This window comes from Crocuta crocuta, unplaced genomic scaffold, assembly GCF_008692635.1.
Source record: "Crocuta crocuta isolate KB4526 unplaced genomic scaffold, BGI_CrCroc_1.0 scaffold193, whole genome shotgun sequence".
Lineage (NCBI taxonomy): Eukaryota > Metazoa > Chordata > Mammalia > Carnivora > Hyaenidae > Crocuta > Crocuta crocuta.
Genome location: NW_027529624.1, coordinates 5,685,274 through 5,712,848, shown reverse-complemented (window position 1 = coordinate 5,712,848; position 27,575 = coordinate 5,685,274). Strand labels below are relative to the sequence as shown.

Sequence of the window (27,575 nt, the reverse complement as noted above, 5' to 3'; positions counted from 1 at the left end):
AAGCACAGGTGCTCACAGATACAGGTCAGAGATGCGGCGGCTCGATGCTGTTATGCCAAGCGTGTTTTCCTGGGAAGGAGCGGGGCAGTGCCACCGTGGCTGCCACCGGCGGGCGCGGTCTCGGTAATGGCTTGCTACACAACAAGCACTGAACACTTGGCGCTTTTTGCCTTTGAGAAAGTGAAAATCCTCTCTGGATTTCTTTCAGTTAGCAAAAATGGATACTAATGCAGGTTTTTCTTTAAAGCAAAGTGGTGTAAGACAAATGTTCAGAAAGACGGGGATACTGGTCTTGGAAAGCTGTTGACAGGGAGTTGTCTTATCAGAGGTCCAAAGGGGCTCCTGGGAGAAGGTGCTGGTGGGGGGTGCTGTTGCCTGCTTTTTTGTGCTGCAGGAGCCGGAAGGCAGGAAAAGCCCTTGTCTCGGGGGAAACTGCTGAGAAAGCACATTGGGACCTGGAAGCAAAACCCTTTCTCCTAAAGTGTATTTTCTGTGCCCTCTATTGACACAGCTCGACATCATGCATGCTGTCAGAGGGAACATACTTAAAAGGCCCAGATGCATTTTCAGAGAGCAGGCAAAAAGGTGTATTTGGAGCCAAGAGTCAACTAATTGATAAGCAGCATTTGGGCAGCATGCATGTTTAATTCTAGATGCTCAGGAACCAGGAAGAAGATGGCAGATAGAGATCTAAGGTACCCAAATATCAGTAAGCCACATGCAAACCCTCCCCCTCCCCCCCAATTTGGACACTTACCTGACACCATATACCAGAATTACCTCAGAATGGATCTAAGACCTACACACAAGATCTGAACCTGTAAAACTCTTAGGAAAAAACACCAGGGGTAAATCTTCATGACCTTGGATTTGGCAGTAGATTCTTGGCTATGACACTGAAAGCACAGATTAAAAAAACAACAACAGATAAATGGAACTTCTTAAAAATGAAAAACTTCTGTGGTTCAAAGGATACATACCATCAACAGAATGGGAAGTAGCCCCAAATGGGAAAAAATATTTACAAATCATATATCCAAAATATTTAAAGAACTTCTACAATACAATAACAGCAAAACAGGCCTAGGTAGTTTCGTGGTGGGTGTTTTGGCCACAAGCAGTTTTGTTCACAACTAATTGGCTGTAAGTTAGTTTTGTGGTGAAGGGGAAGAAGTAAGTGGTTGACAGTTTGGCTTGACAGTTGTTGGTTTCATCAAGTGATTGATAGTTTGGTTTCATTTCTCTATCGACATGGTACTCCCGTTGTTTTGGTATTATATAAGTCTCAGCCCTCCTTGCAGTCCATATAGTGGCGTAGTTTCGAACCCTTATTTCCCGAAGAACTTTGTAACGTCTGTCGGCAAACGTGTGACAGGGTGCCTGGAACAGCAGTGTAGAAGGCTTTCACTGTGCAGGGCAGAGTCTGGTTATAGATAGACACCCAAGTATTTGGAAATGGACATCTCTTTTAATGAAGGAAGAAGTTTTAGTGAAAGAAAAAGTGAGATGCTGAACAAGAAGACCAATCAGGAAGAAAAAAAAAGGTAAACTATTTAGCATAATACGATGAATGAAACAATGAAAGACTTGGAAGACAAGTGCAAGGTATAATCCACAAAATAAAATCAGTTATTTGAACAGTATTGCTATGAATGTATGCTATACACTTTGAATGTATTCCGGTATTTTATATTTCCCAGCAGTCTTTTCAATTTTATCATTCATTTTTCTTGTTTCATTATGTCCTTTTTGATGAATATCCCTCTTTTTTTTTTTTTTGGCGAATGTATCTTTTATGGCAAAATTGCTTTACGGCCACTTAGTTATGCAGTGGAAGTGCAGAAAAAAAGCTTGTGGCAACGTTGTTTATGGTGAAAATACCAGACATGAAAAGAACAAACAGCTCGATTAACAACTGGCAAAGGTGGGGCACCTGGGTGGCTCAGTCAGTTAAGTGTCTGACTCTTGATTTCAGCTCAGGTCATGATTTCGTGGTTTGTGAGTTTGAATCCCGCATGAGGCTCTACGAGCTGACAATGCAGAGCCTGCTTGGGATTCTCTCTCTCGCTCTCTCAGCTCCCCCACTGCTAGTGCGCACATGCACACTCTTTCTTTCTCTCACAGAATAAATAAACTTAAAAGAAAATTGGCAAAGGACTTGAACTGACATTGCTGCAAAGAAGATATGCAAATGGCCAGTAAGCACTTGAAACAATGCTCTATGTCACTAATCATAGGGGCAGTGCAAATCCAGAACCACAGTGACCTAATACTTCATACTCATTAGGATGGTTATTGTAAAACACAAACAGAAACCAGAAAATAAGTGTTGTCGAAGATGTGGGGAAATAGGAAGCCTTGTGTATGGCTGGTGGGAATATAAAATGGTGCAACTGTGGAGGAAAAGGGTATACGATTCCTTAAAATATTTAACATAGATTTGCCAAGAATCCAGCCATTCTGCTTCTGGATGTATAACCACGGGAATGAAAGCAGGCACTCCCAACAGATATTTGCACACCCACATTCATAGTAGCCTTATTCACTATAGCCAAAAGGTGGAAGCCACCCAATATACATGAACAGATGAATAGTTAAACAAAAGGAGTCTATCCATACAGTGCAATATTAGTCTTAAAAAGAAGGAAATTCTGACTTAGGCTACATTGTGGATGAACCTTGAATACGTTATGGTAAGTAAAATAAACTAGTTACAAAAGGTTATGGTTCCACTTATATGAGGTTCCTAGAGTCGTCAAATTTACAGAGACAAAGGAGAATGGGGGCTGCCAGGGACAGGAGAAGGGGGCAATGGGGAGTTTAAGGAGCATTGAGTTTCATTTGAAGTAAGTTCTGGAGATGGATGCTGGTGATGGTTATACAACAGCGTGCATGTACTTAATGCCACAGAACCATACGCTTAAAAATGGTTGAAATGGTAAATTTTATATTATTTCTACGTAACAGCAGTATTTTTAAAATGAAAAAACTAGAAGCTGCTGAAGAATATTTATAGTCTCATCTCAGACCTTGGTACTGGAAGGGATAGATGGAAGGAGAATTTTATTATTTATGTATTTTGAAATACAATTTGGTATGATTGAATTTTAGTTAAAAAAAAATAAGTTAGGGGGCTCCTGGGTGGCTTAGTCGATTAAGCGTCCGACTTTCGCTTAGGTCATGATCTCGCGGTTCGTGGGTTCGAGCCCCGCGTCGGGCTCTGTGCTGACTGCCAACTCAGAGCCGGGAGCCTGTTTCAGTCTGTGACTCCCTCTGTCTCTGGCCCTCCCCTGCTTGCGCTGTCTCTCTCTCTCTCCTAGAAATAAATAAAACATTAAAAAAAAAATAAGTTAGAACAGAATGGGTTTGTAAAGGAAATTGAAGAACTGGGAGAATTAGCCAGTCAGGAATGGATCCCGGCAGGGTGGGCTGTGTGGCCCATGCATATATACGTCACAAGAGGACGTGCGGCTTTGCTCACCTAAGAGCTAATCTCATTGGTTTTTCTCTCATCGAGTGCTGGAATGGATTCAACATTGCTAATTGTCACCTAGTGTTTGAACACCTTCAAGTGATGCGGGATGGCCCTTTGGCACTATTTTTTTTTTAATGTTTTATTTATTTCCTGAGAGAGAGAGCATGAGCAGGGGAGAGTCACATACAGAATCTGAAACAGGCTCCAAGCTCTGAGCTAGCTGTCAGCATAGAGCCCGACACGGGGCTCAAACCCACAAACTGATCATGACTTGAGCTGAAGTTCGACGCTTAACCGACTGAGACACCCAGGCGCCCCAGCACTAATTTTTAAAGAACTGGCTTTAGTGTAAGCTAATTGCAATTGCTTATTTGGAGATTTGTTACTTTGTAGGAATGAGTCCTCTAGACTGATTCAATTTCTAGAGTCATTTGCAACTGACACGGGGGTGGGGAGGAAGTGCTGTGGAACGCCCACTGTGTGTTACATCCAGGAGATTAAGGATTTTGACCAGAGTCATACAGTTAAAAGGTGGCACAGCCAGCTGTCTCACTCCCAAAGTCCATGCTTTCTCTGTTACTTCACAAATGGAGCTCCTTACAGCAGCAGTTAGCCTAGTATCAACAGCTTCCATGATTTGAGAGTCCAGAGTTCTAGGCTGTAGGTTCTCTTTTCTGTCTGCTTTGTTGAATGACTGAGGACAGAGTACTTACTTGTCTTTCAGTGTCAGCTTCCTCACCTGTAAGAAAAGGGTTTTGATTGGCTATCTCTTCGAAATCTGTGACTGTTCTTGAAAAGAGGACATTTCAGTGTGTCCCAAAGGTGGGCTGCCAGGACCCAGCAAATCCCAGTGTCAGCTTTTAACATGAAACGTGTTACTTACGCTAGTACTTAACACTACTTTGTTATACTCACCACCTCTCACCCCAGACACGGTGTTGGGGTACTATCGTCAGTTGTCTTGATTGGGATGAGTAGAATAAATGATGTCCTATTTTAGTGGAGTATGAAAGCTTGGTTTACCAGTTATCAGTTGCATTTATGTTGAGACTGTGTTGTTAGATACCGCCAGATTCACATCCCTTCTAAGTCTTCATCTTATCTCCGGGTACCTTGATTCCTGGATGGCTTGGAGGCAGAATGATGCCCTATGGTTGCTTAGCAATCTGTCTTCCTGAGCCAAAGATTCTTGTTGCTGGGACTGGTTTTTGCATGTAACAGCATATGGAATTTAGGTACCTCTTCAGTTCCTGTGTCTTCGATTCCATGTCCATACTTGGACAGTAGTTCCTTTGGCTGCAAAACAAGGTAGTGAAATATCTTAGGAAACTCGATTTGCTTCTCTTTCCACCCAGTATGGTTTAATCATGTCCATTGTTAAATGTGCACAGGGTAATGTGAAGTTCATTTTCAACCACAAATAAGTCCGTGAAAAATCTGGACTTGTTACCTTTGCCCAAGTTTTGTTTGTAGAGGACAACTTTGTTTCTTTCCTTTGCTTCTTTTTACTTTTTCTCTCCCCAGGTTGCCTGGTGGCAGAATTTACTTTGTTACATTCTCAATATTTTTCTTCCCCTTTCATTTTGTGAAATGGGTTTCTGGTGCCTTTTAATTTTTTTTTTTTAAATTACTTGTTGTAACTTCATTGTGCATTTCTGGGTTTCTACACCCTGCTCCTAGAAGGTCCTCATCAGTGGTAGAAGCCTGAGAATGAGAAATACCCTGGTAATAAATCTCTGGATGTTGAACACACAATCTGCTAAGCAGGTGAAACCAGGGGAGGGTGTCCTCCATAGGCTCCTGTTAACATTTTATGGATCATTCCATTGGTTAGGGGTTATGGTTAGAGTATTCGGTCACCTCTGTATTTCTGTAGGGATGTAGGGAGTTTTTGATCTTCAGTGTTGTTAATTTCTCCTAACTCTTCTTTGTTAACTGTATTTTAAAAATGCTTAAGGAAGGGCCCCTGCATGGCTTAGTCAGTTGAGTGTCTGACTCTTGATTTCAGCTCAGGTCATGAACCCATGGTCATGGATCAAGCCCCATGTTGGGCTCCACGCTGAGTGTGGAGTCTGCTTGGGATTCTCTCTCTCTGTTCCCTGACCCTCTTCTCCCCGCTGTCTTCTCTCTCTGAAAAATAAAAATAAATGCTTAAGGAAGCAGTGCCTTTTGATTTTCCTCTCAGGTGTGGTATTTTGGGTACTTTATGCAATGGGCAGGTATTTGGCTCATCATTCAGAAATGATACTGATCTTCAGACTCATTTAGGAAAAAGTGGCTTTAGAAACATGGTGCCTTTGAAGCATGCATCAGGCAGTCACAGTGCTGAGGTGTGGTCCTCCGGTGAGCACCCACCCCCATCCCACACACACTGTTCCAGAAGATCTTCTGGAGGCCTGAGGTTTGTTGTTGGTTATGGGGTCAGTCACATTCTCTTGTCATTATTATAAGAGTCTGAGCTCCTCAAGGCAAGGATACTGATGCGCGCTTGTCGTCAGGCGATTATTCGTTCACGCGTACCGAATAAAGGAAGGATTCTTTGGCTTCAGTGGGTTTTTCAAGCATAGGTGCATGTGGGAGCTTCTAAGCTGCGCATCAAAGAATACAAAAGTCAGGTGCTGTTTTTCTTCTCAGTGTCCACTCTACATGCACGGGTCACTGCAGTTGCTCTATTTGACTATTGCTTAAGGAGCCTTCTGTTTGAGGCCCGCTAGCCGGAAGCTTCTAAACAGGTTAACCTGCTGACCTCTGTAGTCACTAAGGATTCTTGTGGTTGGTATTTTATATTTTTGAGCAGCCTCTGTGCCTACGCAGAGTCTGTTTTGAACTCTTCCGGTCTCGCCGGCCAGAGCACTTGCTTACTTGCTTGCTCGCTTGCTTGCTGCTGAAGCCTGTCATTTTGGAGTTTAACACGTCTGATTTCCGGCCCGTCTGTCCCATTAGCCAGCCTTGTAATTCTGTCTCTACTTGAAATATCAGTTATTTTCACACTGAGTAAAAACTCAGATCTGCACATCTTGGACCGTCAACACTGGCCCAGGGCCAGAGGAGTGCTCTTTACTGCGGTCACGAAGCAGCGGAGGTACTGGGTACAGAGTGAAGGTGCCTCAGCCACTGGCATTAGCTGTTTGACCGCTAGCAAATCACTTCATCTCTGAGATTCTGTTTTGTTATCTGTAAAACGAGAGTTATAAAACCCATTTTCTGGGGCGCCTGGGTGGCTTAGTCAGTTAAGCGTCCGACTTTCGCTTAGGTCATGGTCTCGCGGTTCGTGGGTTCGAGCCCCACGTCGGGCTCTGTGCTGACTGCCAGCTCAGAGCCTGGAGCCTGTTTCAGTCTGTGACTCCTTCTCTCTCTGACCCTCCCCTGATCACGCTGTCTCTCTCTCTCTCTCTCTCTCTCTCCTAGATATAAATAGAACATTTAAAAAAAAACAACAACCAAAAACCCATTTTCTGCATTGTGAGGACTAAATAGGACTATATGAAGGTGTTTTTCTAAGTTATAAAACACTACAGAACACTGGTAATGGTGACTTTTTTTTAGTTCTCTATAATGTTCTAAGTAATATGTGAATTTTACATTTTGTAAAATTGAAGCAGTTCAGATAAAGCGCGCCCTCTCAGCCTTCCCCAGATCTTACTCTTCTCCCTAGAGGTAACCCCTATGTATTTAGCACCCTGGGCATTTACTTACTTTTTAATATACATGTAGAAATACCTCTTTAGAAAAATAGCACACTATTTGGCTGTCATTTAATATGACTTGAGATAGTTCGTAGAGGTTTTACCCCTTTAAAAGCTTGCACAGGGGTGCTGAAATAATATAATAGCGCTTTTTCTCATTATTAACAGAGACTGAAGCTCTTTGCAGTTTTTTGCTATTATGGACAGCAGTGCATTGAAAGTCTTTGCACACAGTTCTCTGAGCACATGTGCACATCATTGTCTAGAGTGACTGCACAGGCCGGAGATATGAAATTACAAGAAGGTATGTGCGTTTAGCGTTTTGATTATTGTCAAATTGCTCCCCAAAGCAGTGGTCTCGATATACTTCTGTTCCAGCTATTAGATGTGAAGGTGCCTATTCCCTCTTCTTGCTAAGTCGTGATAATTTCATTTTCATTTTCGCCTGTCTCATGAGTGAAAAATGATGCCTCACATCCAAGTTCATAGACAGCATGGTTTGTGAGCGTACACAAAAAGCATAACTGGAAACAGTTTGAAACTCTATTAACAGGAAAATAAGACCGGTAAGTAAATTGTGACATAGTCATGAGCTAGAATACCAAACAGTAGTCACTGTTAGTGACAGACGGTAACATTCATAAGGAGAGTTGAATCTCATAGTTTCGAGCAAAAAAAAGGAAATTGCTAAAGAATACATACAATACGATCCATTTTTATAAATTAAATAATATGCAAAGTTAATGCAGTTTGAAAGGACAGATTTATACATGATAAAGTTAAAAAGGAAAGCAAGCCTTTGTCATTAAGTGCGGGCCACTTTGAGAGAGACGGAGTTTTGAATGCTGGTGAGTTCCAGAGAGCTTTAACTGAACGATGGGCAAGAGATGACCCTAACTTTGCTGAGAGGCCCGCGAAGGGGCGAATCCATTTCCTCTGATGTGTGTCTGTGCAACCTGTTCTGTCTTTGCTGTTAACCTTTCTTTTCTTTGTTTTTTTAAGTTTATTTATTTTGAGAGAGAGAATGAGAGCGAGCGGGCATGTGTGCAGGGGAGGGGCAGAGAGGGAGAGAAAGAATCCCAAGCAGTCTTGGCAGCCTGAAGCCCAACATGGAGCTTGACCTGATGATGTGAGACCCAGACCTGAGCTGAAATCAGGAGTCTGACGCTCAGCCAACTAAGCCACCCAATTAGCGCCCTTCTGCTGTTAAAGTTTCTGACAATACTGGCTGATAGGAATGTGATTTTTTTTTTTTCCTTATAAAAAGTTCTCTGCATTTGCTGAACTCAAGAATAGACTTTATATATGGCATATTCTCTGGGAATGATGAATGTTAATTTTGCTTTTGGGTGTTTTCTATTATTTTTTTTAAGTTTGCTTATTTATTTTGAGGGAGAGAGAGGGCAGCGTGAGCAGGGGAAGAACAGGGAGAGAGGGAGAGAGAGAATCCTAAGCAGTCCCCTTGCTCTCAGCACATGGAATGGGATGCGAGGCTCAATCCCACATTGACGTTGTTACCTGAGCTGAAATCAAAAGTTGGACACTCGACTGAGCTACCCAGGCGCTTCTCCAATGTTTTCTTAAATATTGTGGAGTGGTCATTACAAAAGAGAACTTGATAAAATGGAAAGAACAGGGGCTTGGGCATCCAACAGACCTGGGTTGATCATTTTTCCCCCCTTAGTACCTGTGCTTTATTATCTCCTTCTCTTGCTGTTTTCTCTTCCTCTTGCCCTCCATCCTGAAACTATACCTGATTTAATTGCTCAATATCTAGCAGTTATCATCACCTTTGTCATCATCATTGTTAAAATTCACAGGGAATGATGTTGAAGTGAATTACAGAATCCGGAACAAACAAGGCACTTGTGGATTTCAGAAGGAACCCTGTTCTTTTTGTCATAGTCTAAGCTGTATATGTCTCCCCTGTAAAAATTCGTGTGAAAGTAGCTAATATTGCCTATTTATTATTACTATTATTAAATAACAGGTTGATGGACATAGAACTCACAGACCATGGGGCTCCTGAGTGGCTCATTCGGTTGAGTGTCTGACTCCTGATTTAGGTTCAGGTCATGATCCCAGGATGGTGGGATTGAGCCCTGCATTGGATTCTGTGCTGAGTGTGGAATCTGTTTAAGATTCTCTCTTTCCCTCTCTCTTTCTCTCTCTCTCCACCACCCACCGTACCCCTCTTTCCTGCTGCATGCTCTCTAAAATTAAAAAAAGGGGGGGGGCACCTGGGTGGCTCAGTCAATTAAGTTTCGACTTTGGCTCAGGTCATGGTGTCCCGGTTTGTGAGTTCGAGCTCCATGTTGGGCTCAGTGCTGACAGTTCAGAGCCTGAAGCCTGCTTCAGATTCTGGGTCTCCCTCTTTGCCCCTCCCCTGCTCATGCTCTGTCTCTGTCTTTCTTTCTCAAAAATAAATAACACGCTAAAAAATAAAAGAGAATTCACGGACCATAAATGTCACCTTTGTAAATTGATTTGAGTAGTTTTTAGTGCTTTGGCGGCTTTTAGTATAATCATAAGGTTGTACATCTGTCATCACTAATTCCAGAACATTGTCAACACCAAAGACAAGCCCATTACCTCTTACCACTCATTTCCCATTCCGCCCTTTTATCCCCTAGAGCTGCTAATCTCCTTTCTTTCTCTGTAGACTTGTCCAATGTGGATATTTCATAAAAATGGAGTCATACAATTTGCTGCCTTTGTTGTTGTTGTTTTTACACTTAGTATGGTGTTTTCAAGATTATCTGTGTTGTATCAGTACTTCATTCCTTTGTATTGCCCAATAACATACAGTTATGGATATATCCTACTTTATTTATGCATTCAGCGATTGGTGGACATTTGGGTTGTTTTGAGCTTTTGACGATTACGAAGTAAAGCTGCTATGTACGTTTCTGAAACAAGGTTTTGTGTGGATATGTATTTTTAGTTTTCTTCCTTACACCTAGAGTGGAATCGCTGGGTCATACGGTAACTCTTTTGTAACATTTGTTTGGGCTGCCAGACTGTTTCCCAAGTGCCTGCACCATTTTACACTCCTACCAGCAGTGTGGGAGAGTCCGGGTTCTCCACATCCTCACTGAAGTTCCTCTTTTTTCCATAACGGGTGTGAAGTATTTTCTCATTGCAGTTTTGATTTACATTTCGCTAATGACTGACAATGTTGAGCTTCTTTTCATGTACTTACTGGCCATTTGTACATCTTTGTGGAGAACTTCATATGCAAATCCTTCCCCATTTTAAAATTTGGGTTGCCTTTTTCAGAGTTCTTCATATGTTCTGAGTACAGGCCTCTTATCAGACATAGGACTTGCAGTATTTTCTCCCATTCTGTGAGTTGTCTTTTCATTTACTTAATGGAGTCCCTTCACTTTATTGAGGTATAGTTGACCTGTAACCGTGTATAAGTTGAAGGTATACAGGTGTTGAGTGGGTACATGTATATGTTGGGAAGTGACGACCAGTACAGTGTTAGCTAACACCTGCCTCATGTCACAGAATTGCCACTTATTTTTTATGGTGAGAACATTTAAGACCTACTTTCTTGGGAACTTTTTAAAAAATATTTATTTATTTTTGAGAGGGTGGGGAGGGACAGAGAAAGAGGGAGACAGAAGATCTGAAGTGGGCTCTGCACTGACAGCAGAGAGCCCGATGCCAGGCTTGAACTCACGAACCATGAGATCATGACCTGAGTTGATGTTGGACACTTAACCGCTGAGCCCACCCAGACACCCCTTCTTTTTCTTTTTTAAGATTTAGTTGTATTGAGGGAGGCAGAGAGAGGGGGAGAGAGAATATCCCAAGCATGTTCCCTGCTGTCAGCACAGAGCCATCATGGGGCTCCATCCCACAAACTGAGATCGTGACTTGAGCCAAAACCAAGAGTTGGATGCTTAACCAACTGAGCCACGCAGGCGACCTGCAACTCTCAAGTAGATAATATGGTATTATTAACTATAATCACTATGTTAGGCAGGAGAGTCCCAGAATTGATGGTGTCTTTTGAGCCCCAGAAGTTTTTAATTTCATTGAAGCCCCAGTTATCTGTTGTTTCCTTTGTCACGTGTGTTTTTGGTGTCCTACTGAAGAAGCTGTTGCCTAATCTGAAGTCGTGAGGATTTACTTCTGTGTTTGCTTTGAAGAGTTTTGTGGTTTTAGGTCTGTGATCTATTCCGAGTTAATTTTCTGTATGGTATGAGATAGCGTTTGACTTTATTCTTTTACGTGTGGGTATTCATTTGTTTCACCATTTGTTGAAGAGTGTTCTTTCCTTCTTTGATCTTCTTGGCATCCTCTTCAAAAATCAGTTGATTATAACTTCTGGGTTTGTTTCTGGACTCTCAGTTGTAGCCCATTGATCTGTAGGTCTATTCCTTAGGCCAGTCTCACACTATGTTGATGACTGTAGCTTTGCAGGAAGCTTTGAAATCTAGAAACATGAGTCCTTCAGCTTTACTTTTCCTCAGGATTGTTTTGGTACCTATAATTTTTCAAGGCTGTTATCTTTGGTGCGCTTTCTCTGCGGAGACTTAATTTATAAACATCCAAAATAGAGACTAAGGAATCAAAAAGGAGAACGTGGATTGTCTGTGATTGAATCAGTGACGGATGGCAAAATAGCTTGTGCTTTTTTGAGCTCCATGTATATATTTCCCCATTGTTTTGTGTGCCCACCACGTGTTAGACACTGTGCTAGATTGCAGGCAAACTGTGATGGACACACATGGCATCTCTGCAGTGAGCTTATGTTGTCTCCTGGCTTTCATGGTTTTGAAAACAGTGTGGGTATTTGATTATCAGAGGCAAGGATCTAATCAAAGCAAGTGGACCATTGGTTGGAAAGTTCTCTTTTGCCATATATGAAAGTCCCATCCGTGAAAATTCGTACCTTGTTAATCTGCTAGTCAGAATGAAAGTATAAATGGATGGAAGAAGAAGATGAGTATCTTCCAGGTAGTGGTATTGAGCATGTTGAAAAAAATTACAAAAGCATGTTCTCATTTACACTTTTATTTTCTCTTCCCACTTAAAAGTTCACTTGAAGACAAGGGCCTTGTGTTACTTACCTTTCTTACTGACAACTATGAGTCATCGTGTACACACACACACACACACACACACACACAGCAGTACTTGAAAAAAATTAGGTATTCAGTATATGTTGACCAGATTATTGAATGGGCCAAGCCATGAATGAGTGCTCATATCATATGCCTCATACTAATAGGGTTTGCACAGCTTTTACTGACTATCATTCTTGCCTTCAAGGATTTTGATTTAGTGGTTAACGTGAAGGTGAGACACTCAATATGATATACTTTTACAAAAATAAGATTGATTAAGTCATATATAATACGAAAAGGAAATTGTAAAAATAGCCTAAATACATTTTAATATATACATGGTTAGAGTCACTCGGGTCCCAAAGGGTGATATAGGGATTTCACGTAGGGTTCAAAGAACTAAAGGAATGCATATTGATTGGGGGGGAGGGGGAGTGGCTAAAACGTAGTTCTCAGTAGGGGTGGTACTGTGTAGCCATGTGACTTCCAGAAATGTGTGGACGTTTTGGGTTGTCCTAGTGTTCAGGATTGCTGGTGGCTTTTAGAGGTTAAGGGCCAGGGAAGCTAAAGTCTCACAGTGTGGAGTTAGGAGTTGATTTGCCCCAAATTTCAGTGGCTCCCTGTTTGAGGGGTACTGCAAAGGGAACCGATTGAGCTGTACAAGGAGGAAAATAGTGTTCATGAATAGGATTGTGAAGCAAATACTATTTGTTTGGCTTAGTTTTTGCCATTGTAGAGGCTGCTGACGGGTGTAGAGTGGAATGCAGTGATAGAACATCTTAGGAACTGTTGCAGGAATTTATATTTGATCAGTTTGGATGATTTTGATGATTCTTAAATGTTTTCTTTTGTCTTATAGTTTGATTTTCTTCTTTTTCTCTTAGAACGAGCCACTGACTCCAGGTTATCATGGATTCCCAGCACGGGACAGCCAGGTTGGTATCTGCTGTTTATAACTCAGACGGGGTGTGTGTGTGTGTGTGTGTGTGTGTTTGTCCCAAGGATGCTCTGGTAGAGAGCATTTCCGGAAAGTATTTTGGAGAGTTGACATGGTTAGTTTTGGCAGTGAATTTACATTTAGAGATACAAATAAAACACATTTTTTAATCCTTAAAAGAATTGTAATGGCGTGTCTGAAACTGGGGATGTTATTGGGGGAAAAATCAGGCAGGCACAGACGTAACTGCTTTTGTTTTTTCTACTCCAGGCTGTTACAGTAATTTTGGAACATGGTTTTCTTGGTGTCTCATAATTCTAAGTGCTGGGCTTGTTTCTTAATTCTCTGCCACTTAGCTCCTGCCTGCACAGGTTTTTTTTTTGAGTCCTTGCAAAAATCTGCAACAAAAAAAATTCCATTCTCCTTCCTGGGGGAATTCAGCCTTATGGTTTTAATCAGGAAGGCTAGCTTGAGAGAGGGAAGTTTCTGCTGCCTTTCTTTGTTACACTGGGAAGATGATTGGATAAAAGCCCAGGCCCTAGTGTGGGTTCGAGCAGCCCTGTGTCCTGTGAGATATCCTCTGGGCTGTTTAGGTGAGAGTATAAAATGCCTTCCTTGAACTTCTGCTGTTTGAAACCTTGAGCCAATGAGGCTGAAGATGAGTTAGGGTAGAGGAGCATGTAAAGCCACCCCAGGGAAACGCTGTGGCCTGAGATACTGACCCTCTGAAATGTAACCTCCTTGGAATGTCCGGGTGGCTCAGCCGGTTAAGTGCCCGACTCTTGATACTGGCTCAGGTCATGATCTCATGGTTCGTGGGATCAAGCCCTGCGTTGGACTCTGTGCTGACAGTGTGGAGCCTGCTTGGGATTCTCTGTCTCCCTGTTTCTCTGCCCCTTCCCCGCTTGCTTGTATACTTTCTCTCAAAATAAATAAACATTAAAAAAATTTTTTTTTCTTGGAAATTTACCTCCTTGCTGTTTAGGAGCTTTGAAAGGTTACCCCTAGTGATATCTTTGAATGCCTATCCAGCTTCCTCATAGGGTCGTCCAATAAAGCTCCCAACTTTAAGCTTGTCCGAGGGACATGTGTCATCAGAGTGTTAAACTAAAGGGTTGACGTAGTTCTTCTTTCCGGAAGTTAAATGAATCTCATCAGAGTCCCTGGTGGAGCTGATCTTGAAAACCAGAATGACCCCATAATCTGCAGTCCTCTATTGAGGGGCCCACGATGCTTCAGGGATTTGCCCCGTTCTTGCACTTTGGGTGCTGGGTTGGCATCAAGCTGGCCCCTGGTAGGGTAGGGAGAAACGGGGAGGGAAAATGTTGTTCATCCCTGTGTTTATCTCCCAGTGGAATCATCACTGTTGGAATTGAAGTTTGTCCCTAGGGAAGCTTTTGTTAAAAGATGCAGTCGTTTACTTCAAATCTTTTTCTTTATTTTATTGTTTGTTCTTCTTATTTTGAGAGAGAGAGCACAAATGGGGGAGAGCAGCAGAGGGAGGGAGAGAAAGAATCTTAAACAGGCTCCATGCTCAGTGCAGAGTCAGTCCCATGTCCCTGGGATCATGACCCGAGCCAAAATCAAGAGTCTGATGTCCAGCCGACTGAGTCCCCCAGGCGCCCCTCAGATCTAAAGAATATAGAGGATTTTTTTCTTTCTTTCTGGTTTGAGTCTGCTCTGGGGCTCTCGTAACAAGCTGTGAACTTTATGCCCTGTGACAGTAGTTCCAGATCTTGGCCTCATGTCAGGAAAAGTACTAATACCTAGAGACCCAGCCCCCGGAGACTGACTAAGGGGTCAAGCGTGTGTTTAGCCATTCACCTATTTAGAAGTACGTACAGGCACTGCTGCTTTGCAGGCATGGTCAACAGCTGCAGTCCTGGGGGCTACTTTAAGGGAGTGACGCATTCTGTGTCATCCAGCACTTTTCACCTAGGACCCTTCAAACGCAAAGGACCATGGTCAGTCTCTGTCTATGCTTGCACACCAATGCATATGTTTACTTATTTATAAAATGTTGCTTATTTTGGATAGAGGCTTATTTTAGATGTAGGAAGGTAAGGCTAATTGAAGTAAAGTATGGGTATAGACGTACCGAGTTTAAAAGGATCTGAAAGGTACTGTATAACGCTGTGTTCTTCCCGTGGGGCTTACAGATCAATAAGAAGCGAAGCAAAAGGAATTAAGAGGAATTTGTTAAAGCGCAGAAGTAGTCTCGTTGTTTGGAACTACTTTACTTTTCTTTTTCTCTTGCGGTCGGGACACACTCCTGTACCTGCGCACTCATTACTCACACTGTCTCTGGTGTAAGCCTGTGCAGACCCTTGTGCCATAGTTTAAAGCTGCTAATTTACTTTCAGGCACATTCCAATGGTGACAGGTTTATACTAGTTTATTTTCTTGGGCTTTATTTTGTTCTCTGACAGGATCTTTGAATTTAAGATCTTAGAGCAGTGCAAACAGGCAAATATTGAATGGCTGCTTGTTGTATTTGATGAATACAGAATCCAAATGAGTCCTGCTAATTAATGCGCCTAACCTTGTGAACCCTCACTTTGTGCGCTGAGATTTGGGAGGCATGTATCAGTGTGCAACACTGGTCACTGGACAGCCTGAGCTGGGCAGAAACTGAACTTGTGATCCTTACATCTCCCCAGAGTCCCAGAGTGGTTTGGCTCAGCAAATCCAGGAGCCAGAGGGGTGAGGTGAAGGTGAATTTTAATTGTGTGTCTTTATTTGCCTGCCTTATTCTTTTGCTATTCCTTTCTAAACAGATAGGAGTCATTCCCAGACAGGATTTTTTTTTTTAAATCAGCATTTCATGGTGATTTTAAAAGAGACAGGTTCCCAAATTACTGTAATAATTACTGATCTTCCTAGAGCACAGTCATCCGTGTTTCCTCCCCATGTCCTCATAGCCACCTTTTGAGGTAGATAAAGCAGAGCAGGAAACTGAGGCACCCGGAGATAAAGTGACTTATCCGAGGAAACCATACATGTTAGTATGAACTTTTCTTCTCTTCGTGAGGGTCCTTTCCTCTGTGCTGGCAATTACTGACTCACTTGGGCAAGAATGTGGCCGTGTGCACGCGTGCCTGCTCACACCCATGCTTCATTTGTCGTTTGGGGGGTTTCATAGGCCTCTTGGAGCTCAGCCACAGTTGTAGAGTCTGTGACCCCTGCGTAAGGATTATTACCCCTGGGTTCCTGAGCACGAGGTGTACCAGCATCTCCGTGCTCAGTGGCCTTTTTCATTGTGTTACGTAAGTGCCCACCAACATGTTTAACTGGAAACCTGTAGAGGAAAGGAGGGGAAGACACCGCTTTTTTATGTGCGGTTACCTCAGCCTTCTTTCCCAGTCAATTAGCAAGTTTTATGGGATGACAGCTCACTGCGATGGTAAAGCCGTCCCCAGCTCTCCACTGTGCCCGCCGATGAGACTCTGTGTGGAGGTGGAGGAGACAGACATTGTCCAGATCTGCAAAGTGAAAACCAGCTCAGAAAGCCTGGCTGAGTCTCTCATCCGAGGCCATGGCAGCTCGGGTTGACGATATGATAGAGTGGTTTAGATTCCTGGCTGTTTCTTTGTGGTTTAGGTATACGCGCAGGTGCTTAGTTGAGTGTTGATGAAGTCTGGAATATTTTATGGGTTTGTGATATCTTTCAATGTGGGAATATTTGTATTAGCTCCATGGTTTGTAGATAGGAGGGCCTTAGTTCTGCCTGGCGAGCTCATGGTTTTTGCTGCTAACATTGTTTATTTAGGGCAGCGTTCAGGTGGCTCCTGGAGAGGACGGTGGGAGTCCCAAGTCCACCCCCTTGCCACCTCTTGGTGCCACAACTTTATGTCTGCTACATTAGGGTGAATTAGTCATCATTCTAGTTGGGGCAACTTTGAGAGTGAAAAGTGATGCTTATGTTGAAACAGCCAATGCAAACTGGGGTGAGTGGGCTGTGTGGCCACCTTAGCTATAATTAAAGTCGGTTTAGCATCTGACTCTTGATCTTGGCTGAGGTCATGGTCTTACCATTCATGAGAGGGAGCCCTTCATCAGGTTAGGCACTGACAGCTCAGGGCCTGCTTAGGATTTCCTCTCTCTCTGTCCCTACCCACTGGTGCGCTCCCTCGCTTGCTCTCCCTCTCTCTCTCTCTCTCTCTCTCAATAAATAAACTTAAAAAAATAAAGAACTCTAGCAAATGTCCTCTTCACTGATGTGATCGGGGTTTGGGATTTCAGCGCAGTGCATTGCCTCACATGTGACCTGTGCAGGAATGTAACTTTGTCAGTCACTGGTGAGGTGAGAGATAGTACAGGCTCTTGGTTGGGTTTACTTGTTGAGTCAAGTATGGAACTGACAGTATTAAAATATTAGAAAACTAATGTCGTAAAGTGCTTTACAGTGTGGTTCCCGTTTGCAGAGTTTTGATCTTCACAGTAGCTCCGCTAGGTAGGTTGGGCTTTATTATCTGTACAGATAAGGAAACTGGTGCAGAGATTAAAAAATTAAAAAAAAATTTTTTTCCCCCTAATTTTTGGGAGAGAGAGCAAGCATGTACTTGCACTTGTATGGGAGAGGGCCAGAGGGAGAGAGTATCTTTTTTTTTTTAAGTTTATTTATTTTGAGAGGGAGACCAAGGCTGTGAGAGGCGGAGGGGCAGAGAGAGAGAGGGAGACAGGATCCCAATCAGGCTCTGCACTGCTAGCGCAGAGTCCAACGTGGGGCTTGAACCTGTGAACTGTGAGATCATAACCTGAGCCGAAGACTGATGCTTAACCACCTGAGCCACCCAGGCAGCCTGAGAGAGAGAATCCCAAGCAGCTTCTCTGCCCAGTGTGGAGCCTGTCATAATCTCACACTCGTGAGATTATGATGTGAGATCATGACCTGAGCCAAGATCAAGAATCGGAAGCTAACTGACTGAGCCACCCAGGCGCCCCCCAGTGCAGAAATTTTTAAATGGATTTCCCAATGTCACATAGAAGGTAGGTGGCAGAAAGGGACTTGAACCCTGAATTTTCAGCCTCCATGTCTTCTCTTTCCCTTTTGTGTTCTGTCCGTGATTTCTGTTCCCTGAATGGGGATGTTCTTTTGCTGGTGTGACAAGATACTGTGGAATCATTGGGGAATGTCGCTGTGTGAAAAGGCTTCATGTGACCTGGAGGTCTCTTGAGTAACTTATTTCTGTTAAGTTTCCGTCTTGTCGTACTTGCCAAAATAGTTTATGATCCACAGTTTTTCTTTTTGTATTTATATAGTATTTTGTAAATATAAAGAAAAAAATTAATGTCATGGCGCTAAGCTCTTTATCTTATTTTGAAAGTGCTAGTCAGTGGCTTGCTAAAATTATTTTTCTTTGATTTTCTAAAATTCTATTAAAAAGCCACTATATGGACATGTTCAGGTGATTCACAGAAACAAAGGGGGAGTGTCAAAGGGGATGTTCAAGTTGGCGGATGTGATTTTGACCATTATGAGAGTCCAACTGGGAGTGGCAGCCATACTTTTAACTTAGAGGATAGATTAAAAATGACCTAGGGGATTTATTTTTCAAAAGTATTTTCTTAAGAATTTAAAAACATCTCCTTTTTCCAGCCAGTTCTTCCTTTTATCCCTGGAATGAACTTTATTGTAGTAGAAGTTTTTATAAATGAACTTTCAGCACTTTTAGGTATTGATTGGGAGCCGTGGACAATAGCAAACGCATTTTCCGTCATACTCATTTGGTTTTGTGCCAGAGAAATGGTGGCTGCTCTTCCTCCCTTGGGAAGAATTAGAGCAGAGGACATGGGGAGAGTGTTCAAGTTCTAGCTCAGTGCTGCTTTTAAGCTTAAAGACAGGAATCACTAGTAAAGCAGTATCTTTTACATCATGACCCAGAGTGCGCGCACACGCGCGCGCACACACACACACACACCTGTAACTTAGAATTCCAAATAGTACTTACCCTTACTGTATTGTAAGCACTGTATATTTCTGTTATTTTCCATTCCATTAAAATACTTGTTGGTTGTGACCAGCAGTTGATTGAACACAATTGATTTCCTGGGCCCACCATTAGATTGCAATCTGTAGTTTTGAAAAACAAAATTCTAATGTTTGTTGTCCTTAGAAAAGCAACCGTAGGGGCACCTGGGTGGCTCAGTTGGTTAAGTGTCTGACTTTGGCCCAGGTCGTAATCTTGTGGTTCATGAGTTTGAGCCCCGTGTTGGATTCTGTGTTGACAGCTCAGAGCCTGGAGCCTGCTTCGGATTTTGTGTCTCCCTCTCTCTCTGCCCCTCCCCTGCTCATGCTCTGTCTCTGTCTCAAAGATAAATAAACATTAAAAAAAACAAATGCAGCCTTAAAGAACTTCATATACTTTAGCAGTTGCTTCCCTGTGCCCCATCCCCCTACAACCATTCCTCTGCTTCCTGTCTCTGTGGATTTGTCTGTTCTGGATATTTCATGGTAAAGGAATCATATAACATCTGGTCTTTTGTGACTGGCTTCTTTCACTGAGCATAATGTTTTCAAGCTTCATCCATGTTGTAGCACGTGTTAGTACTTCATTCCTTTTTTTGGTTGAGTAATATCCTGTTGTATGGCTAGAGGGAGTATTCTTACCTGAGCCTACTGCCCGCCTCTGTAGTTCTGTCTCTGAAAGCTCTCTGATGTACACTTGGCCTTGGCCTCACTGGGCATTCTTGAACAAACTTGATCCCAGCTTTAGCATGGAGTCACTGTCTCCTCTACCTTCAAACATGCAGCACTCCTGACCCAGATGCTCACTTTCTTCTCCTGAAGGTCACAGGTACAAAATTTACTCCTCAGAGAAGTCTTTCCTGCCTATACCAGTCTAAAGATATCCAGATACACGATCTGACCGTCTTCAGATCTGTCGTCATCATCTGAAATTATCTAGTGCACATACTTTATTGTGTCTCTCTCCCACTAAAATGTGCTGTGCAAGCTGTGACTTTGCTTAGAGCAGAGCCTGACGTGTGGGAGGAGACCAATAAATATTTGTTGAATGCATAAATGAAAATTATCTTGTTGAGTGTCGATGATTTTGAAAGGTTTTAGGCAGGGAAGTGACGTGATTTATTTTACATTTTTAAAAACAACAGTCTGGCTTCCTGTGAAGAACTGAATTTTAGGAGGAACAGCAGTAAAAAAGCAGCCTTAGAATGGTCTGGGCAGCGACTTTATTATTTGCTGTTTTAAATATCAGTTCTAACTAGGACTTATTTGTTGAATGAGAAATTTTACCCACCCCAACTGGTTAAAATGACTGGTTTATTTTTTTTAATTTTTTAGAATTTATTTCTGAGAGAGAGAGAGAGACAGTGTGAGCAGGGGAGGGGCAGAGAGAGAGAGGCAGACACAGAATCCGAAGCAGGCTCCAGGCTCTGAGCTAGCTGTCAGCACAAAGCCCGACGTGGGGCTCGAACCCACAAGCTGTGAGATCATGACCTGAGCCGAATTCGGACGCCTAACTGACTGAGCCACCCAGGCGCCCCTAAAATGACTGGTTTAGAAGTAAATTGTTTCATACCCCTTCTGTATCTCACTATCTATAATAATTTTCTTACTGGCCCCCCTTCTAATGAAAAATACTTATGCTTTGCTTTTAAATTACATATAAAATTGCCTTTTTTGTGTCTGCTAGGCAGTGCCGAACCCCACTGTCAGCCTTCACACGAGGTACATCATAAAATGGTTGCTTCTCCCCAATATCCGGCATGAGGTTGCTCGTCGGTGGTTAGGGCCTCCTGCGCTGTTGCCGTACACCCCCTAGTGGAGGGAGGGCTGGGAAATGCTGCAGCGTCTGGAGTTCCAGCATTTTTCTGGAATCAGCTGCAGACTTACTCTTGCATTTCAGATCATTTGATTCTGCAAATAGTTCATAAGATTTCTTCCTTCTGGGAAAGACCATTTCACTTCGTCTGCTGCTGACTGCCAGGTGTCTAAATAACATGCTTATTCTGCTCTTTCTTCGTTTACCAATTTTAGACACTATGTTTTGGCTGCCTAATGTTGGACGGAGATATTAACAGTTTTTTTAGACACTGGCTCCTTCCTTCTAATAAAGCCATTTAGAAAAATCAGTGTTTATCCTCGATTTATGATTACATAATAATTACATTATTGTCTCTAAATATAGTCGAATCATAAAATATGATTATATTCACTTTCTTAAATACTTTTCCATTTCCCCTGGAGTTACCAAATATATACATATGTGTGTATAGAAAATACATATGCATACATATATTTAGTAAGCACTTAAAAAGCACTATTGAGATATAATTTCCATACTGTAAAAGTCATTCAATGTAAGTTTACTTATACTTACTCAGGGATCTCATACAGTTAGAGCTGCACCATCATGGTTGGTTGGTTGGAGAATGTTGCCATAACCCCTCCCCCCAAATTCTCCTAATTTTTTTTGCAGTTAGTCCCCACTCTCACCTCAGTCCCAGGCAACTGCTGATCTGCTCTCTGACTTTGTCCTTTTGGGACATTTCATGTACATGGAATCTCATATGATGTGTGTACGATTTTTTTTAACTTTTTTTTTTTGTAACCTTTATTTTTGAGAGAGAGGCAGAGAGACAGAGTGCTAGCAGGGGAAGGACAGAGAGAGAGGGAGGCGCAGAATCCGAAGCAGGCTCCAAGCGGTCAGCACAGAGCCCCACGCGAGGCTCGACCTCATGAACCACGAGGTCATGATCACCTGAGCCGGAGTTGGAGTCAAACACCCAACCGGCTGAGCCACCCAGGCGCCCCTGTATGGTCTTTTGTGTGTGACCTCTGTCACTTTAGCATAATGTTTCTGAGGTTCATCCGTGTTGTATCGTTCCTTTCTGTTGCCAAATAGTATTCTTCTGTAGGGATGGACCACATTTTGTCCGTCCGTTTACTGGGTGATAGGTATTTGGATTGTTTTCAGTTTGGTGATTACGAAGAATGCTGTTATGCACATTTGCATGGAAGTCTTTGTGTGGACATATGTTTCAGTTTCTCTTGGGCACATTTCTAGGAGTGGAGTCACTGGGTTGTATGGTAGGCTCATGCTTAACTTTCTGAAACTACCGCACGATTTTCCAAAGTGGCTTGGTTTTATCCATCTTTTTGATTATACCGCGTATGCATTGGTAGCTCATTGTGGTTTTCATTTGCATTCCCTGCTACTGAAAGATGTAGAGTTACCTTCTCGTTTGCTTATCAGCCATCATAAGTCGTCCTTTGTTGAGATATCTGGACAAGTCTTTTGTCCACTTTTTATTTGGTTCATTTATCCTCTTAACGAGTTGTAAGAGTTCTTTATATAATCTGGATACAAATTCTTTGTGAGATTTTGCAAGACAACGCTTTCCCCTCTCCTCAGTAAAATAAAACTGTGTTTTCATCCATATGTGCCAACTTTGGATAAACTCTGTGTAGCTAAACTAGGGAAGAGACTACGGAAACAGGCGTTTGACTGTCTTCATTCTGTCCTGGTGGTGGCTCCAAGGAGGACCGGCAGGTTCACAGTGGCTTTGTGTTTGGCCGACCTAGCCTTCTCCAGAGTTCTTGTGGCAGGCATGTTTTGGCAAGAAAGTCCTTCATGTAGTGATGAGCAGCTGTGCTCCCCTCTGGGGGTCCAGAGGGACATGATGCGGTAAAGGGGCAGCCATGTTCATGGGCTTTTTTCCCCTTCTTTTACCAAGACACTGTAGCTTCTGTGTAAGGCTGTTCCCTGGAAATTTCTCCGGATGCACACATGCACATGCAGCCTGACTTTGGGCTTAACTGTCTGCTCTGCCATTGCAGGTGCTGTGACCTTGGGCAGGTCTTTTCCTTCTGTGAGCCTAGGACTAGGCACAGTTCACAACAACTGTGAAAGGTTGTTGCAGGATTAGAGATAACATACATAGATTTCCTGCCATGCAATAGGGTCGTTAAATCATTTTTCTCATTAGTTTCATGGGAAAGACGCCTTAGGGAAGCTTTATAAGGGAATATTTAGTTCTCACAGTCTCGAGTTAAGTCTTTCTCTTTTTTTTTAAATTCATCATGTAAAATGAATTCTGGCTGTAGATTTGAAATGTCTAGCTCAGGAACATAGTTTTACCTTATTTCCAAAAATAATATGCCTGTGTGAGGGGAGCAAAGCCTGGGTAAGTTTGTTTACCTGACTCATTACGGGTCTTGGCAGCATCAGGAGAAAGAGGGGGTCAGTTCTGAGACCGTCATGACTGGAACGGAATCTGGCCAGACTATGCCGGATGTCCACGGCCCTCCACAGCCATCGTGCTGTTCGTCCCTTGCATGCATTTCTTCTACTCTGCATGGCCTCTCAGAGCTCCTCACATCTCTGTCCTGGATGTTTATTTCTTCCTAGTGCCCTTCACTTGGAATATTTCTCCTGTTCCCAGCAGACTCCTAAGTATCCTTCTAGATCCCTGGTCATAATTTAACCGTGACTTCTGAAACCTTTTCTTACTACCTCTAATCATTTGAACTTCTCAAACATGCCATCTGCATGAGTGTTTCTGTAAGTTTCAAATCAAGGGAGTTTGGGAAGTTCGGTGAAGACTGAGCAAAGTATTTAACTTCTCCAAGGCTCCGTGTCCTCATCACCGAAAGTGAGCAGGATAGTACTTACTTTTGTAAGCGTTACATTTTTAAAAATTTCCTGGGTCAGGAGCGACTTATTGGTTGATGTGATGTTTCACTGCCTATACCTTCTGTTTTCCACGTAGGCTAGAAAGTCTTTTCCGGTCCCGGGGCTCTACTGGGTCTCATTTTGTGGTTCTTGGCAGTGTCATGCTTTCTTGTGGAAGTGGTGGGTGTTTTTTATCACGGAATGCCTACCTCTGAGCCCAGCTGTGCCTCTCTGAATCTGTGGATGGGTGAGTGATGCGAGCCGGGAGAGAAATGATGGCTGGCTTGTCTTCTCACCCCGCTGTACGTGGCTTCCTTGTCACATCTTGACAGTCATGGTTTGCCTGGTTTGAGTCAGTTTGAGCTTGCTGGGATTTTAGGCTGTCAGAACAGTTTGGGTCTCGACCCTAATCCTTATTATTTTGCAAATAGAGCGATTATAGTAGACTTTGTATCTAGGCAATTGATCTGTGTCGTAATGAGAAGTCTAATAATGGCCTTCAGAAAGAATGATCTGACTAAAGATTATTAACCGCTGGGACTATTTATAAATTTCCTTGTTCACAGTTTTCAGAATCAGGTAATTCGTCTCTTTAGGGTTATTTAGAACAGCCAAGTAGTTCCTAGGCAGAGGCAGCAGATAAGTCTCACAGCTGGAGTTGGTTACCATTTTGTGAGTTACCTTTAAGAAATATGATAGAATTCCTCAACCCTTTGTTCTTCAACAGACAACCAGTGGCAGATGGTTTAGAATGAGACCAGCTAGTTACATAAAAGATAAAGCAAGAAGCCCCATAGTCGGTGGCCAGTATGGTTATGTGTGTCAGTTATAGATTAAATATTTTTATTTTCTTGATGGCATCAGCTTCTGCCATTATACTGAGCTGATTTAGAGTTGATATAGAAATGTGGGGGAATTAAGTTCTTTGTGTTAGAAGATTTCATGCTACCAGAAAATTTCAGTAAATTCTGTGTAATCATACACTTAAACAAAGGCACAGCTCTCATCTGACCGGGGTAGCATTATTCTGTTTATCTTTTATCTGTTGAAAACTCTTCAGTGGATGCTGGGAAGTGAATGCCATGATTGGGCCCCAGTCTTTTTCCTTCTCTGTTATCTAACCACAGCCTCTGTGTTCTAACCACACTACGGATGGGGTAGTGTAGCTTTGAAATCAGATGTGGGTTTTAGCTCTAATTCCTTTACTTACGGCATTCTGTGTGTTTAAATACCACCCTTCACCATCATTTATTTTTTAATTTTTTTAATTAAAAAAATTTCTATTTATTTGAGAGAGCGCACACACGTGCATGAGTTGGAGAGAGGGGAAGAGGGAGAAAGAGCATCTTTTTTTTTTTTTTTAGTTTATTTTTATTTATTTTGAGAGAGAGAGAGCAAGGGGGGAGGGACAGAGAGAGAGGGAGACCAGCACCTCAAGCAGGCTCTATGCCATCAGCACAGAGTCCAGTGGGGGCTTGAACTCACCAACATGAGATCATGACCTGAGCCAGAGTCAGTTGTCGGATGCTTAACTGACTGAGAGAGCGAGGGAGATAGAGAGAGAATCTTAAGCAGGCTCCACGCTCTGCGCAGAGCCCAATTCAGGGCTTGACCGTGACCTGAACTAAAATCAAGAGTCAGACACTTAGCTGACTGAGCCACCCAGGCAACCCCTTTACCACCATTTAAGCCCCACTTCAAAGGCTGTCTCCTCTATGAAGTCGTTCATGATGCACTTATGTGGGAACAGACTTTTCATGTCCACTGAGCTCCCAAGGCACATTATTTCCACTGCCTGTTATTTTATGGTGACCCATATTCTGTGAGAAAAAGGACCCTGTCATAGTTCTTTTTTTTTTATTATTCTTATTTATTTATTTATTTACTTACTTTGATTTGCATTTATTTTATGCAGAATTTGCTCCTGGGCCATAGGTTTTTGTTGCTTTGGTTTCTTCTGGGCTTTTCTTTGCAACTTCCTCTTCTGGTTCAGGCAAAGGCTGCTCTGTTTCAGTGAGGATCATCTGAATGAGGCAGGGAGAGCTCATGTTTGGGTTAATCCGACCACGATCCCTATAAGTTCTATGCCACATCTTGGGGGCTTGGTTCCCTGTAGGTGCCCAATGACCAGAGAATCTCTATCTAAACCCTTACACTCAGTACTGCTCTCTGCATTTTTAAGCAGGTGCAGTAAAAAGTCAGCACTGTTTTGGGCCCCCTGACCCTGTGTCCAGCCCCACTGCTTGGCCTGGGCACACCTACAGGCTCTACCATCGTGGTGACAGAATGGCCCACGTTGCTTGTGCAAAGTGACATCTTTCAGGTACTTGGTGGCTTTCCGGATATGCATACCTCTGATGGCCTGGGAAGTTTCATATGTGTTCTTAAAGTGACCACGGAGATTCGAACCTCTTGATTTGCATGATTTTGTCAAGTTTTCCAGGTAACGTGAATAGCCAACCATTTTCAGAGATCACTTCAGGTCACTTATGGGAAGAGCACTTTTTTTCTTTAATGTTTATTTATTTTGAGAGAATGGGAGAGAGAGAGGGAGAGAGAGAGAGGGAGAATCCCAAGCAGCATCTGTGCTGTCAATGCAGAGCCTGAGGCGGGACTTGATCCCACGAACAGTTGAGATCATGGCCTGAGCTGGGATCGAGAGCTGGCCGCTTAACCAGCTGAGTACCCAGGCGCCCCGTCATACTTGTTGATATTCTCAAATACTTTGCTCTAAGTACTCAGTAAGAATTTGGTAAAGGGATAAATTAAAAAGTAAACTTCTCCTTAGTCTTCTTGAACTATAGAGACTGCTCTGTTGGAACTTTTTCCTGTGGAAGATAAAAAAAAAAACTTCGTTCAGGTTTTCATTAGGTTTTTTACCTTTGCCTTGCCAGAGCTATATAAAAAGTTAATACTTAAGAAGGTAGATATCTGATCTTCAGCAAGAGAGTGCCTCTTACAAGTTTAGTGGTTTTGGTCAAGTGGCTATTAAATGTAAATCTGCCATTTTGTGGAGCCATAGAAGGCTCTTAAACCACTCAGTAAACATCCTTATTGAATTAGTAGAACTTTCCAACAAGGGACTCTGTGTGTATCTCTTATTCTTAGGATCTTCCATGGTTCCTTAGAGTCCTTTCAGCCCATCATCTGGAAGCCTTGTGGTATCATGTGGATCATAGAATTCTCTAAGCTAAAGATGCGTTGAGCTCCTTAATTCTGTTATTTTGTTCCTGGTATGGGAGGCCCATGCATGAATTCTAGTAGGTGTGTCTTAATTTTAGAGTGACAAGTGGGGGTTCCCAAGAAAAGAGAGCTAACACGAATTGAACATTGGTTATGTGTCAAGCCCTGTACAAGGATTTAGCAAGTAACAAATTACCCCCCCCACCCCCCCATTTGCAGGTGGGGAAACCAAGTGTCAAAGAGATTTAAGTCCTTGCCCAAAGGCTTTGTAGCTGATAATTGGCAAAGTTGGGTTTTAAATCTAAATGTGTTAGATTGAAAAGTTGCTGGTATTTCCACCGAGCACATGCCTTTTCCTTCTCTACTTTTAATTGAATGTTTGTTTGTTCCTTGGTTTTTTACATTTTACTTGCGTGTTTGATTTTTCTTTGGGCTGTAGCAAATGTTGGTATTTCCCCACTGGTCCCTGCCCAGCCCTCCACTGAGGGGGTGATAATTTTGCCCTATATTTCTATAGTCCTGTATCCTTTACAGGTCACTTTCCTGTCCGTTTTCATTTGATTCTTGGTGAGCCTC

At 42.7% G+C, this 27,575-nt stretch overlaps 1 protein-coding gene across 10 annotated transcripts in view; it reads left to right on the top strand.

Moving 5' to 3' along the window:
* RBFOX2 (RNA binding fox-1 homolog 2) overlaps nt 1-27,575 on the top strand; it is a 214,526-nt gene that overhangs the window by 10,576 nt on the left and 176,375 nt on the right. For all 10 annotated transcript variants that reach the window (XM_077762052.1, XM_077762050.1, XM_077762045.1 and 7 more), the window contains exon 2: nt 13,127-13,177. In XM_077762052.1, coding sequence (XP_077618178.1) covers nt 13,127-13,177 — 51 coding nt within the window. The remainder of the gene's footprint in view (nt 1-13,126; nt 13,178-27,575) is intronic.